At 33.2% G+C, this 15826-nt stretch overlaps 1 protein-coding gene across 21 annotated transcripts in view; it reads left to right on the top strand.

The window, feature by feature from the left end:
• USP47 (ubiquitin specific peptidase 47) overlaps nt 1-15826 on the top strand; it is a 109578-nt gene that overhangs the window by 42190 nt on the left and 51562 nt on the right. For 19 of the 21 annotated variants that reach the window (XR_014069715.1, XR_014069714.1, XM_081545236.1 and 16 more), the window contains 6 exons: nt 1826-1939; nt 3347-3485; nt 8297-8393; nt 10413-10558; nt 11092-11171; nt 13335-13484. Coding sequence is in view for 19 of the 21 variants with exons in the window: in XM_081545236.1 (XP_081401362.1) it covers nt 1826-1939; nt 3347-3485; nt 8297-8393; nt 10413-10558; nt 11092-11171; nt 13335-13484 (726 nt within the window). In the remaining 2 variants the exon portion in view is untranslated. Of the gene's footprint in view, nt 1-1743; nt 1940-3346; nt 3486-8296; nt 8394-10412; nt 10559-11091; nt 11172-13334; nt 13485-15826 lie in introns of all 21 variants that reach the window. The other 2 variants (XM_081545242.1, XM_081545243.1) reach the window with 1 other exon arrangement.

The following is a 15826-nucleotide window of genomic DNA, read 5'->3' as shown; positions in this document are numbered from 1 at the left end:
TTTAATTTGCCTACCGGGCATTTCTACAAGTATACTCTTACCTTACTGTACAATGCCACATGTACGCTTCTCTAAAAACCTAATTGATTTATCTACTCACCCTTTTAACACCCAGACACATATTTATTAAAGGTAAACCCTCCCTCCCCATGTGTTCTAGCTATATCATCTCCTCTTTTATGCCTGAGAGATGCTGAGCGATCTGGTTCCTGTCAGAATATAAGGGAACAAAAGACACCTCTCTTTCTTCTTTTCTTTCTTTCTTGTGGCTTCTCTCAGCTCCTGGTTCTCTGGGTCCCTACTTTGCTCATGAATTTCTACATGTGAGCCAAAGTTAAGTGAGTTTTGATAAATTTATTACTTAACACTTACTTTGCACTTACTATGTGCCTAGTTTTGTTCTGATACTAGACTTTATACAAATATAACCTTCTTTAATTCTTTTAACCACCCTATGAGGTAAGTGCTATCACAGCTTTGTATTAAGGGTGAGGAAACGGAGTCATGGGGAAGTCAAGTAACTTGTGCCAAGTCACACAAATAGCAAAGTGGCAGAATCTCTTTAGAGTTAATTTTTTTGTCCTTCCTACCTATACTTTTATATAATGTTAATTTTCTAAGAAATAAAGGCATCTCCATAAAATAAAGCCTTCTAAAGAGATAATGCTCATGTCTTTGAAACATTAAAAACATCTCTTAATGAACAAAATAGTTTTTTTTTAATTGGTGTGTAATTGCTTTACAGTTTTGTGTTGGATTCTGCCATACAACAATGCGAGTCAGTCATAATTATATTAATATATATATATCCTTTCCCTCCTGAGCTGCCCTCTCCTCCCTGCTATCCCGCCCCTCTAGGTCATTACAGAGTTAACAGGCTGGGCTCCTTGTGTTATTTAGCAACTTCCCACTATCTATCTATTAATATTTAACACATGATAGGTATACATATCAATGCTACTTTCTCAATTTGTCCCACCCTCACCTTCCCCCATTGTGTCCACAAGTCCGTTCTCTACCAGGTTCACGAAATAGTTTTAAAACAAAAGAGTAGGGCATTCATCCTATCCTTCATTTTTCTCAGCGGTAGACTGGAGTGTTGGGTTAGTAGGGCTTGGGGCATACAGAGTTCTAGCCCTAATCTACTAACTAGAGGGTATCAGAATGACAGCTAGCATTTAAATTGCCCTACCAGATAAAAGAGGTAAAGAATAAACATGTTAGATGTTTATTTTTCAAAGGAGTGATCACTTCTATCTCCCAGGGATCCTCTGAATCCTGGCAGTAGAATTGAAGTAGGTATCATTTATTAGGACAGGCTTTTCCTTCATTTCTAAAAGTGCCCTTTTTTTAATATTACATGATTATATAATTTGGGTTGCTTATACATAGTGAATCCTTATATGGGAATTCTTATTATATTCCTATATCAAAACATGTTTTTAGTTATATAAAATATTCTTTAGTTTTCATGAAAACCCATGAATACTATATTGAATACTATATTGCATACATTTTAGAGACCATCGAAACACAAATGCTTATAATTCTTTTTTGTGTGTAGCACTTCAGTTTTTTTAGATATTGGGAAATGTGAACAGATGGGATACCTGTCAGTATGTACCCTGTCACTGGGCTTAGCCATCCCAGTTCATGAATAGGTGAATTAATTCAAGTTTAGATTGACAGAATTTATCAGAATCTTCATTTTTAAAAAATACTGCTTAAGCCCAATAATTATAGATACGTGTCTATTTACATATTTTATTATCATTAATGTTTCTCATTATCTGAGTTGTTTGTTTTTTTTTTTTAATACCTGTAGGCTCCACTGGATCATACCAGTGATAAGTCTCTTCTTGATGCTAATTTTGAGCCAGGAAAGAAGAACTTTCTGCATTTGACAGATAAAGATGGTGAACAGCCTCAGATACTGCTGGTAAACTATTTAGAAAGCCCTGTACTCATAATTTTTGTGCACTGTCACCTACTACTTGTGAAGCAGTTTTCCAAAGGAGAGAGGAGAGATGTGTTTTACATAACTTATGTATAATAAATAATTTTTCTGTTTTCTCTTGATTTGTTGCAAATATGTATGTTAACATGGTTGCACTGGGTATCCATAGCACCTTTGTTTGTGTGCAGTCTCTTGCCATACTGAGTCACCACTACAACAAGGATGGATGGGTCTAGAATCTCTTACTGCATTTCGGTGGCCTTTTCTTTGGTTAAGCATTTGCTTGTCTGCTGTAAATCTGGCAGTTTTGCCAGGTTTTCTGGTATTTTGGTAGAGAAAGACCCCCAGAATTAGCTACTCTGTTGTTTTTGCCCCCACTCCCGCCCCTCCCCCCCTTTTTAGAATGACTAGTTTGTAAAGTTATATAATTTATTTCTGTTCTGTTAGTGTTTGCTGCAATTCATATTTCAATAGGATTTCCTGTCTAGTTCAGTGGCTTTAGGGATCATTGAATCTAGTAACTCCTAATTTGAGAGGCATTCACTGAAAAAACCTGGTCTGATTTAACTTGCTGCTTTACAGACTGAGTAAACTAAGGCTCACAGAGTTTATGGACTTTTTCAGAACCCTTCTCTTGAATGAAACTTTCCTCAGGAAAAGTTCTGTTTGATGCTTTTCATTTAGGAGTCTGTTGTGAATTAGAGTGCCTCTCTGGTTAGTAGACAGTAATTAAACATAGGGCATCCATTTCAAAGCAATACCAGAAAGTGTTCTGACCTACTTTAATCTCACTGTTTATGTTTATGACATCATGAGAAGATTTAGATTAGTCTGAGTAACATTGAAACTAAACTAGCTATTAATTTGGGGATTCTTGTTTTAAAATTCTTAGTAATTACTCTTTAACTCTGTCTTAGTTGCTTGTGCTGATTTTATATCCTTTATTCCCTTTGCACATTTTCCTCATTGATAGGAAGTTTGTTACTGGAAATACTAGGAACCTTTCCATTTCATTCAATACTTATTGAGCATTTCCTCCCTTCCAGGCCTACTTAGCAAGGATGATAGAAAAATAAGTGATAAACTCTGTCATCAAGGAGTTCATAACTGTACTTTTCATTGATTAGTAAGAAATCTCTCTCTTTTAAGCAAAATTGAAAAAGAATTAAATTTGAGAAAACAAGAACTTTAGAAGGAGACATAAGCATTTCTCTAAAGTGTTTTATATTGAGCATGTTTCAGACCTTCCTGTAGGAAGTAGTCAGGAAATGTCTTGATGGTGCTGGTAATGCCTTGTCTTTTTTTCATTGCCTCAGGAATTAGTATGCCTCTTTTCATTGTTTTAGCAGTATTTACCACTCAGTAAATATTGGTTATGCTGTATTTTAGGAGGATTCCAGTGCTGGGGATGACAGTGTTCATGATAAATTTATTGGTCCACTTCCAAGAGAAGGTTCTGTGGGCTCTACCAGTGATTATGTCAGCCAAAGCTACTCCTATTCATCTATTTTGAATAAATCAGAAACTGGTAAGATTTATGATTGTTGTTGTATTTTCATAAAATCATGGGACATTAAACCCAGAGTAATCTTAGCAATCTAAACCTAATCTCATTTTATGGATCAGAAAACTCAGACCCAAAACAAGATCACTAGTGAGCAGAAGCAAAGTTAGAACAAGAATGGTTTCCCTTTCCCTCATCTCATTGTTATCTTTATTGTTACTGCTACTGTTTAGTAAAAAAAAAAATTGGATTTTGAAAAAAGTCATTTCTTTTTGATAATTTTTTGTCTTGAATTTAATATTAAGTTTTTGAAGTTTACTTCCTCTGGAAAGGAATGTATAATATCTGTCTGTGTGGATTACAGTAGATTTACAGAGATAACTTTCATGTGGAAACAAATGGGTCAGGCTTATTTTATTAGAACTACTGTGTTATGTTCTGCTTTAATCTAGTCATATGTTTGACATTAATCATGTAATTTAAAAATTCCTGCTAGCTTATCTCTGAATATGTTATTTTAAACCTAACAAATTTTTGAATTTTTTTCAATTTTTTGAGCTAGCAGAATTGCTTTATTTATGCAATTTTTTATTTATATAAGACTGGCTAATTGCCTGAAAATGTAATCTGAATTATTTTACATATCATTTTGCTTTTGATTGTACAGCTAGTTAATGTTATTTCATGCAAGGTATGGCTTCAGAGTGTTTACTCTTAGAACTTCAAAACAGAGATGATTGTAAATATAACACACAAATATCTAGTATAAGGGCTTCCCTGGTGGCTCAGCTGGTAAAGAATCTGCCTGCAATGCAGGAGACCTAGGTTCAATCCCTGGGTTGGGAAGGGAGAGTCTAACCACTCCAGTATTCTGGCCTGGAGAATTCCATGGACTGTATAGTCCATGGGGTCGCAAAGAGTCGGATACGACTGAGTGACTTTCACTTTCACTTTCATCTAGTATAAAAAGAGAACTATATAATTACATTGTAGGTTTTGTTTTAATGTGTTCTGTAGTCTTCCACTTACTATATTTTGTAATTGAAATATAGAATCACTTCCTCACAGCTAAGCATTTGTACAGGCTTAATTAATGGCATATTTGTTCTGGAAATAGTAAAAACTGGTCAGGTTTGGTATTTACGATCAATTTATATAAATAGAACTTTTTGCAGCAAACTACCAAGAATAAAAGAGAATTCAAAAGTATCTTTTATTTCAGATAATAGGAAATAAGAAAGCTGCTTCTCATTACACTGTCAATAGTAGTGATTCTCAAAATTTTATTTCTTTAAAAATTTGGGATACTTATTAAAAATGTAGGTTCTGAGGCATTACTCCCCAAAATGCTGATTTAGTTACTCTTGAGTAGGCTGGATAAATTGTATTTTGTTTTAAATAAATACCCTTAGATTTTTATAATATAGTTGAAATAGTTTGAGAAAGTTCCAGATTTAACAAGTCGGGATTCTTGAAATTTTTGCTATGTATTCTGACAACCAACTCAGTCCTTATGCAAGAAGTATTTACAGAACTCCTACTTTGTACTGAATAATGTATAGCTCTCTGATGCCTGTAAATTCCTAGAGACTAAAGTATACTTAAAAAAAAATGTTCTCTGATTATATGAATGTAATACATGTTCATTGTCATATTGTAAATGAAGAAAGTGGAAATTTCTGACAGTACAATTAACAGAAACTGCTTTAATGATTTTGCTTATTTTTGTCTTCTCTTTCCTTCATCTGAATGCTTTCAAGAAAATGAAGAAATTGTTATGAGCAGAGTTTTAATCTATATTTTTCATGTAATAATATATGAGGAACATTTTTCAGTATTACTAAGTAGTATTTTAATATGTTTTTTAAATGGTTAAAAAGTAGTGTTCCATTATATGATTTAGATATTTAAACTATAATTATTACTGATGTTATAATGAATATTATTGTAAGTTTTTATTTTCATCTGTGATTATTTCCTTAGGGCAAGTTTCTAGAAATTGAATTACTAAGTTGAAATTTACTAAAAATATTTTTATAGGACTTAGATATACATTGCCATGTAATCATAGTCTTCATTTCCAACTATCGTTCCTCACACAGTTCTGCTCCACTCTTTTCCCTACTTTACATTTTCCTCCAGTGTTCTGGAGTACTGCCTTTCTGAATTAAAACAGTCTATATACATCCAAACGAATTGGTGTTCAAAAACTGATTGTTAGTGACTATTGAATTGGCATTTTCCTTAAGAATTTATTGAAATGCACAAAATATTTTCATTGAAAAATGCTTTCATGATTTCAACTCAAAGCTGCAGGAGCACTTCTCTCCATAATTCAGTGAGGTTGGGGACTCACTCTTTTCTCTCTCCTTGCCCACTAATTCTTCCAGTGGCCAAATACTGTTAATAGGAGATGGCTGGAAGTGGGGGGCACTTAAAAAATTAAGGAGTGGATTGAAGGCTGATTGGACTCGCAGGTGATTAAAAACCACATGACTCAAGTGTTTTATCATTTGAATCTGAGATATCTTTCCTTGGCCAGTTTCTTTAACAGTTCTTTTCTTTATATCTGCTTTGAGTTGGCCAGTTTCATTCTACTTCATTTGGCCTCGTAGAGTTCTCCTTCATTTCTTACGGGTTCTGTTCAGGATTTCTTTCTGTGTTTGCCCTCTGTTACTGTTCTATACAGAATGGCATATGTTCTTATGTTTTCTTCCCTTACTGACTTATACTTATGATATTGACTCAGGACTATTTCAGATAGAGGGCCCACTTGATAATAGTTCCCATTTGAAATTTTTTGATTTAGACAATTCATAATGACAGAAGATTCCTATTAGTTCTGTAGCATTTTATCTTTTTAATCTCACTAAAACCTTCATACTTTTGGAAAATAATAGTACTTTTATTTGACACACTGGTCATTCTGTGAAATATGAATATGATGAAAATGAAGTACAAAAGACCATCCATTTCTATTTAATTGATATTGCTAGTGGTAAAATAAAGAGCAGTGGAAAAATTGTTATTACTCCTTCCTTCCCTTAAACCCCTCCCCCTGCCACTGTTTAAGCCCAGGGAAGGGAAACAAGGTCACAAATAAACGGTATATGATTGATCTTAGGGTACACAAAAGACAGTAGTACCTTGATAGTACCTTGCCTTTTAAGGCTACCGGTAGAATGGTTGTCCCTGACTATTGAGGAATTGGGGAAGGAGGTGGAAAAGAAGAAATCCCAGGCAGCTGAGCAGGTGCAGAACAACTGGGTCTTCTTGCTCTAGTGCTGTTGTTTGCGGGAAAGAATCCATTATCAGTTCAAGTAGCTTATAGATTTGTGTTGCTTGTAAGTCGCATTCACTTCTCCCTCATGAGTACCTGCTGCTGTGCTAAGTAGTAGGGTAGAGAGAGAAATTAGATTCGACCCCTCCCCTCACTGTTGGGGAACATATACAAATAAATAAACAATTATAGAGCAGTGAATTAAAAGCTCTAGTAAGGATTAAGGACAGTATGCTGTAAGAACAACTCAGGTGGCGCCTGTTGATTAGGAATTGAAGCAGTTTATAATTATGTAACAATGTAGAGTAAATATATAGACATGTGTTCACAGTATTCTTAAAGATGAAGGCATTAGAAATCAAAGCATGAACCAGAGTAAAAGACAGGCAACTACTTGGTCTCTTCTTAGAATTGTACAAGTGCAGATAGTGTGGAATCGGTTCCTCTTTTCCACAACTGAACCAGAGGTCGTTCTGCATTTGTTGATCTTTTTCATCACCTTAGTTAGCAATATCGTTTGTCTACAAAGTTTGCCACTCTCTTACTAACAAAAGATATTTTTGTTAATTCTTGGAAAATTGAAAAATGTATTTCAGAGAGCTTCAGTGAATGCCTTTGGCATGTATTGAGAAAAGATTTAAGTTTTTTTGAGATAACTAAGTCTTTCAGTATAAGGTGGGAGTAAATGAATTTAATTATTAAGCAATGTGTTTACCACATTTTACTCAAATAATGAGGTATAATAAAATGATGAGGCTGATATGTTTGTGTGTGTGTGTATGTGTACCTCATAAACTGGGCCTGAAGCCTACTTCAAAGGAGAAGTTCCAAAAATATTCTCAACAGTGGTAGCCATTTCTAATTAAGTATATAAAGTTAAGTACTTAAATAGTTCATTTGAATTTTAAATGCATCTAAGTTACTCCTTTCCTTTTCCCTTTCTCTCAATTCTCCCCTTCTTCCATCTCTGAGTTCTCTTCTTACTTTAATCGTCACTCTGCATGGCATGCAGATCTATAGGGTTTCATATTTCATGGGTGTGTACAACAGTGGGAGTCCTCTGAGTTTGTATACAGTGAGTTTATCTTATGTTATTGATTATTGGTAGAAATTGGTTTATTGAGCCTGGTGAACTGGTTCAGTACTATCTTCATGTTTTGGGTGTATATGATATTTAAAGTGAATATGTATATACTTTTCCATTTTAATACACAGCTTTTAGATTTGGGGAACAAAGATTATTTTTGTCACAAAATACGATATTAAATGTAACTCTCTTAAAATTTTATTAAATGCTATGTAATATCTATGTATATCTCTGGACATATAACAGCATGTCCAGAGATCCTGACTTTCTCTGAGAAATAAAGTTTGCATAGTGCATATATTGACCAAAGATGTCTTTCTTAGGTATTATTGAAAAAGATTGAAATAATTTCCAATTATAACCATAACCTGTTAATTTTTACTGTGTATTAAATTCTTATTAAGTTTTCTTTTTGTTAATTTTTTTACATAAATGCTGATCTATGTTTGTGTATTTGTTTTTTTTAAGGATATGTGGGATTAGTAAACCAAGCAATGACTTGCTATTTGAATAGCCTTTTGCAAACACTTTTTATGACTCCTGAATTTAGGAATGCATTATATAAGTGAGTATCCAAAAAAATTCTATCAATAAAATTGATTTAAGAATGAAATACAACTTTTAACTAATTAAATCTATTTACCTTCTTGCACTTATTTGTTAAGTTTGGGGCATTTCTCACTTCTTAAAACATACCTTGAATAGTAAATAAGAAAAGGATTTTATGAGAGGCAGACATATGAAAAATTTGTGGGGAGAGAGAATCAGAAATGTATAGACAGCAACAGGATAAAATTGATAAGATTTATGTTTAAGATAAATTATTATATTTAAGCTTCCCTTGCTTTTAGCTTTAAAGCCTTTATGAAGAAGTATGTTATCTACTTTTGGAGATAATCTGAATTTGTAAACCATATTCTTTTTTTCCTCCACATCTCAATTTAAGAAACACAGTTGCCTTTTTAAACTTGAAAATTTTGTTTTTAATTAAAATATAATGCAACTGTTCTGTGTTTTATGTGTGTGTGTATATTTTAAAAGACTGTGTATATATGTTTGTATATATCCATATTTAAATAAACCCTAAAGTCAGACATTTGTTTTTATGAGTATCCTATTATAATACATTTAATACACTCTTGTATATTTCTTTACAGTATCCATAACTTTTATTTTTTGACATTTTAAAGTACAGATAAACTGATTTTTTTTCCTCCTTTTTTTGTTACTTTTGAGAAACACCTTTGTAATTACTTTAAATATGTATCTAAAGTACTTTTGGGACTTTTGATATTACAAACAACATTATATTACCATTAAATTCATATGTACGCTCACCATCTGAATTTACTTGAAAAAGTTGACATGTTTTTCATTCAGCAAGTATTTGTTACCCAGTGTTTATATGTGGGTACTTGATAAAGTTAGAAATAAGGTCTTTGTTCTTAAGTAATTCACAGATCTCTTCACAGTAGCAATATGTGTATTTTTTTAAAGTAGTTTAAATAACATTTAAGGATGGCAGAATGCCATGAGAGTTTAGAGAGAAGAGAGATTAACGAAACTTGGAGAAGTGGCTTATCTAGCAGAGCAAGTGGAACTTGAGGTAGTCATGAAGATAGGTATGGTTTGGCCAGGTAGAGACGATTAAGAGGACTTTAGACAGGAGGACTTTCAAGAGCAAAAATGGGTAAGTTCATCATGTAGAGCTAAAGAAGGGATGGCTCCCTTAAAAGGCTAGACCTTGCTGGACTACAGACAGGATAGTACTAGCATGAAAGATAGGGTTCCGTTTGTTTATTCTCTTCACTTGTTATATAGCAACCAGAAAGAACCTACCACTTTAGGTATGTAGGCATGAATTATGGAAAATTTCCAACATATTAAAAAAAATAGTGAAATGGTATAATGAATTCCTCTGTACCCATCACCCAACTTTGGATATTATCAACTCATGATCAGTCTTTTTTGTCTATAATCCCCCATTCTGATTATTTGGAAGCACATACCTAATCATATCATCTGTAAATTATATCTTAGGTCACTGCTAAGATTTCCCTGATTGCTTCATAATTTCTTCTTTGAACAGTTCAAATCAGGATCCAAACAAGATCTGTGCATTGAAATTGACAAGACTTTTAACCTATTTAATCTATTTTTGATCCCCTTTGATCTCTTTCCACATTGCAGTTTATTCCTTGGAAATACATATGTGTATCAAAAACTGATGGCATTTGTCCCGTAGTTTTCCACAGTTTGGATTTTGATGGTCAAATGCCATAGTGTCATTTAATATTTTGTTACTTCTATTTTCTGTGAGTTAATAATTGGGACAAGAATCTTGACCAGGTTCAGGTTCACCGATTACTCGTAAATAACCTTTGCCTTTTATTCATGTTGCCTCAATTGCTTTCTAAATTTATGAATTAGAATATTTCATTAGATATTAATAGCTTCAGTTAATAGCCAAGCTCCATAAAATCCCCAGAGTTAAAAATTTACATTTGTTATGGTCTTAATGTTAATTATGCTTTAACAAATAAAAATATGTTATGAATAATTTTCAAACATTTCATTCCAATAGGTGGGAATTTGAAGAATCTGAAGAAGATCCAGTGACAAGTATCCCATACCAACTTCAGAGGCTTTTTGTTTTGTTACAAACCAGCAAAAAGAGAGCAATTGAAACCACAGATGTTACAAGGAGCTTTGGATGGGATAGTAGTGAGGGTACTAACTCTCTTATAAGTATTTGCAATAGTCAAAGGAATTCTGAGAGACTGTATTATAAACGACATGTTAACATCTTTACTTTAAACCTTTTCATTGCTTTTTGGTTGGTGTTTAAAAATAGCTAATTTTTAAAATTTAAGCTCCAAGTCATAAGTTTTTGATCCATTAAAAACTATCTTGTAAAATAAGTTTGGTTATACTCTATTTTTATGTACTTAAACTAAAATTTTAAAAATGTGTTGGCTTAGATTTTTATTAACTTATTTCTTGACTCTACAGTGAAAAATAATAAAAATAGCAAATATTGTAGCACCATAAAGCATATGCTACTGAAAATGTTGAGCTCTCTTGGTTCTTTTTCATATGATTGCCTTTTTATGACTCTAATATATATTTTGTGTTCTTTTTAAATCTAGCATTATTTTGTGTAGACTTTCCCATATTTCTGACAATTTACTTTTAAACAACAAACTAATATTTCATTACACTAAGTTAATAGCTCTTTTTAATTAAATTTTATTTTAAAATAGCTTGGCAGCAGCATGATGTACAAGAACTGTGCAGAGTCATGTTTGATGCTTTGGAACAGAAATGGAAACAAACAGAACAGGTAATTTCTCTCTCAAGTTGAGGGGAGTGTTTTCTAATACATTATTAATTCCTTTAAGTGACTTTATTTTATTGGAATGTTTTAAAACTTGGGCATTAGTCCAGTTGTTAAAGTACTGACAGTTTCCTCATCTTTAAGGAAGTTGGGCCCTGTGATCTAGATGGTCTCTTTTTAGCTAAAAACTATGTAATTCATGTGTGTGTGGGGGGAGGGGGTGATTTTTGAATAGTAATTTCAGATAGATGCTAAGTAAATTAGATATCTTACCTGTAACACATAAAGTGTACATTGTAAAGTATATTCATCCAGCATTACCTTCTTTTTGACCAGTGAGGTATAGTCATGCTTTTCACACTTAGTGAAAGTGAGAGATGCTCAGTTGTGTCCAACTCTTTGCAACCCTAAGGACTATATACTGTTCATGGAATTCTCCAGGCCAGAATACTGGAGTGGGTACCCGTTCCCTTCTTCAGGGGATCTTTCCAACCCATGGATCAAACCCAGGTTTCCCGCATTGCAGGCAGATTCTTGACCAGTTGAGCCACCAGGGAAGCCCTTTCACACTTAGGATCCTTGTTAATCTGACCCTATTCTTATCCAGTGAAAGGAGGAACAGATTAAAAGCGGGAGAACGTTAGATATCTATCACTGGAATGAGGCCTAAGGCTGAACTGGATGAGGCTCAGGACTCATTACAGAGGAGGGTTTATGCTAAGTGTAGTGATAAAAGATCATTAGAGATAAAAAGAGGAAGAATCTGAAAGATAGCCGGGAGGATGTACTGTCTGATCGGAACTATTCTGATGGCCTGGACTAGAGTTTTTCAAACTAGATTGCAGTCTATTCATTTATGAAATTAATTTAGTGAATCTACACAGCACTTTTTTTTTCAAAAAGGAATAAAATAGAAAAATATAAGAGAAGCATCACATAGTAAGGGTAAGTATTGTTTTATGCCACTTTTGTTACAGTTATGTGTACTAGGTTGCAGTGTAAGTTATTTTCTTACTGTGGGTTGCTAGCAAAACTCTTTGAAAAACTCTGGATTGAAACACTTAGAAATACCCTCTCAGAGAAGACAATCAGATATAGCTGGAGCAGGTGAATGAAGAAGGGTTCATTAAATAAATAGTATTAACATAGACAGTTATGGTAGTTCCTAGTTTGAAGACTTATAAATCCTAAATCCTTGAGGTATAAATTTATGAAAGAGGCAAACAGTGATTTCCCTCTTAACCTATTCTTACTTAAGAAATATTGAAAAAAAATTTACATTCATTTAGTGATCTAGATTCTCTACATAATCTATAGGATTGTCTTTTTGTAACCTTATGTAGATGGTATCAGGGGATGTTTCTTTTTCGTAGGTTTGAAGGTACCCTTCGTCCTTGTTAACATCCCTGTGTGGGTCAACAATTTTGTTAAGACCAGCTGGGGCATTCCTTCTGAGTTCCCAAGTTTTGGTACAGAAATCTTGAGGCAAGACATTCACAGGGAGGGTCCTTACTTAGGGAGTTACCTGTCTCCTTTGGGTCAGAGTATCTCCTAGTTGACTAAGTTTGGGGAGTAGGTGAGAGATTCATTCTTTTTAGGTGAGGCTATCTTGAGGGAGATAGAGTTTAAGATTTCTTTTTTAATTTCTATTCATTTAAAGTACAGTATATTTTTCCTTCAAATTATTTTATATGTATTACTAAAAAAAGTTTTATTTGTACCTTGGGATAGAGGATATGATTTTAGAAGTCAGAGTATATTATTGTGAAAATGGTTATATGTATATGTAAAGCTATAGAGCCAGTTATTTAGCTGTGTGATTATCAATATGCCTAAAATGATGGATTGTGATGTATTCCCATCCTAATTAAATATAATATAGGGCTTAGTAGTAAAGTTAGTTGATAACTGATTTCAACAAAACATTTTAATAGTGGGATTTTTAGTGATATAAGAATTGAAATAGTTCGTTTTTGCACATTCTTAATTTATTTTGTCTTTGTTAAGCTTTGATTTTTTTCCTATAGAATTTTAGATTAGATAAATCTTAAAGCTTTCTAAAACTTCAACAGTAAGAATCAATATCCTTTTGAAACTCATTATGAAAGACATAAAGTATTAACTAATTTTAAAGGAACCCTTTAAAAATTCAAATGTTCTTATTTTTAGGCTGATCTTATAAATGAACTGTATCAAGGCAAGCTGAAGGACTACGTGAGATGTCTGGAATGTGGTTATGAGGGCTGGAGAATCGACACGTATCTTGATATTCCATTGGTCATCCGACCTTATGGGTCCAGCCAGGCATTTGCTAGTGTGGTGTGTACCTTTCAGCTGACTGCTTGTGTATCCATACACAGAATACATAATAGCACAGTGATATAATATATCCTAAGGTAAGTATCATCCTAGATACACCTTCTTGGGTTGTTAGTCATTCCTGCATTTAAACTAGCAAGATCTAGAAGATTTTTGACCCTTCAGTGAGTCCTAATAGTGCATGTTTAAGAGAAGAAGTATATACAAATGTACTGCCTCATGGCTCAATCTTTTATTCTTTTGTAGAAGTGACTAGATTATTTCACTTTATCTTTTTTTTAAACCTGTGTAAACAGTCTATTTTATAAATGCTACTTTTTAACGTTTATTTTTGGGGGGCCTTGCCAGGTGGCTTGTGGGGTCTTAGTTCTCCCATCAGGGCTTGAGCCTGGGCCCTTGGCAGTGTGAGTGCAGAGGCCTAACCACTGGACTGCCAGGGAATTTCCTATAAATACCTCTGTTGTTACTTTTTTTTTTTTTTGGAAAGTACTTTTTTGTTTTGAAAGCACTGTTTTGTTCCATATACTTTTGTGAGAAGAATAACCTCTAGTTATTAAGACAAATACAGACCGTATTTTTTGAAAAAGCATTCCTATTCTAAAATTTAATTTTAAAATGACCCAGGCATTTTATAAGCACAGATAATTTGAAGAATCAGAATTATATATAATTAGCTTATTTATATATCATCAAATTGGGTGATTAAGATTTTCTCATTTCTCCTTTTGTTCTCTGTTTTTAATTGCTTTTTGGTAATTTTATTATTGTATTTTATCCTTATATTTGTGTATTTAATTGCTTATACAAAAGGAGAGTCATGGAAGGAGTTAAATTGACATTTAAAATTAGAATTTAGAAACATTTATTTGAACCTATTATGAGTCAGGGGAAACTTTCACAGCTAAGATATCTGAAAAAGTCAAATTTCATCGTGATGATCTTACTTATGCTGCAGTCAAGCCGATGGTGGCTTGTAGGTAAAATCAGTGCTCTTAAAACTAGTCCATACTTTAGCCTCTAAAATAGCGTTTCAACTGTGATTTAGTAGTCTCTAGGACAATTGATACCCTTTGCTTTTTTCTCCTATTTTTATATGACTGCCAGGCAATAACAGCAAGAAGTTATGGGATCAGTCAGTGGGAATCCAAAGTAAAAGGCCTTTCCGAGATAGGGGAAGATTTGGCCCCCTTTGCTCCATTATTTTTTTTTTTTTTTAAGTGCATGTTTTTCTTTTTATTGAAGTATAGTTACTGCATAATATTATGTAAGTTACAGGTGTACGATATAGTCATTCAGTCAGCTTCCTGAACAGATTTGAAAAATTCTGTTAAGTACTTATTAATACCCTTGTAAACTGCCATTCTAGGTATATGAGATTGGCCTTGGCTTGAGTGGCTAGTTTTATTTTTCATTTTTGTTTTGTTTTTACTTTATTTTGTCAGTTTAAGGTAGAAGAGACATACTGAAAAATCGTTAAGATTTATCTTTCAGTGATTTATCTCCTAACTCATTTTAAAACTTTGGCATTTCTTTAAAGAAATGTACTAGGGAAGTGTTCAGTAGTCCCAAGTGATGTACACTGTTTTTTCTACTTTATTTATGAAAATATTTTTTATGCAAGATTTTTCATGTATATGTTTAGTTTTTTTCTTACATATTTATTGAATTTTGAGGAAGTTAGTTTTATTTGTGTTATGTTGGAATCTAATAATTGAGTATTCAGCAAATACAATACTTGAATATTCAGCTATAGAAAAATAGCTAAATCTTTTTCATTATTTGCCTGCTGAATTGTTACCACTCTCCTCAGTACGTTACAGACACAGCAGTGAAGTGAATTGGAGGATATTTTTGGAGAAGTGAAAAAAGTCACATTTCTAAATGGAATTCTCCAATTCTATACTACATTGATATATGGATGATGGTGGTGGTGATTATTCAGCGGGAATTGAAAGTTACAGCTATGAAGCAGGATGTAAGCAGGTTTATACACACATGCGCTATAGGGCTTGCAGAAGGGAACCTAAAACTTCCTAGATTTTGCTGGAGTCTCTTGAGGGAAATTACAGCAGGTAAGACTACCCAAGATAGGGGTTCTAAGGAGGATACTACCTTCAGAGAACTTTAGTTAGAGGTAAGTGATTTCCCTTTATTTTCTGAATTCAAACTTACAACCTACACTTCTTAAACTGCAGAAATCACCATATAACATCTAAATTTAGTGTTATATCACTGCTTGCCATTGTGTATTTTGTTAGTGCTATGTGTTTTAAAAAGAATTTGGTATAAATGTGTATTATAAATATCTAGTTAAAAGAAGCATTATAAAATCTTATTCAGAC

Source organism: Giraffa tippelskirchi, chromosome 11 (genome assembly GCF_054371585.1).
Source record: "Giraffa tippelskirchi isolate mGirTip1 chromosome 11, T2T-mGirTip1v1.2.pri, whole genome shotgun sequence".
NCBI classification, from domain to species: Eukaryota; Metazoa; Chordata; class Mammalia; order Artiodactyla; family Giraffidae; genus Giraffa; species Giraffa tippelskirchi.
This window is presented reverse-complemented; position numbering and strand designations above follow the sequence as displayed.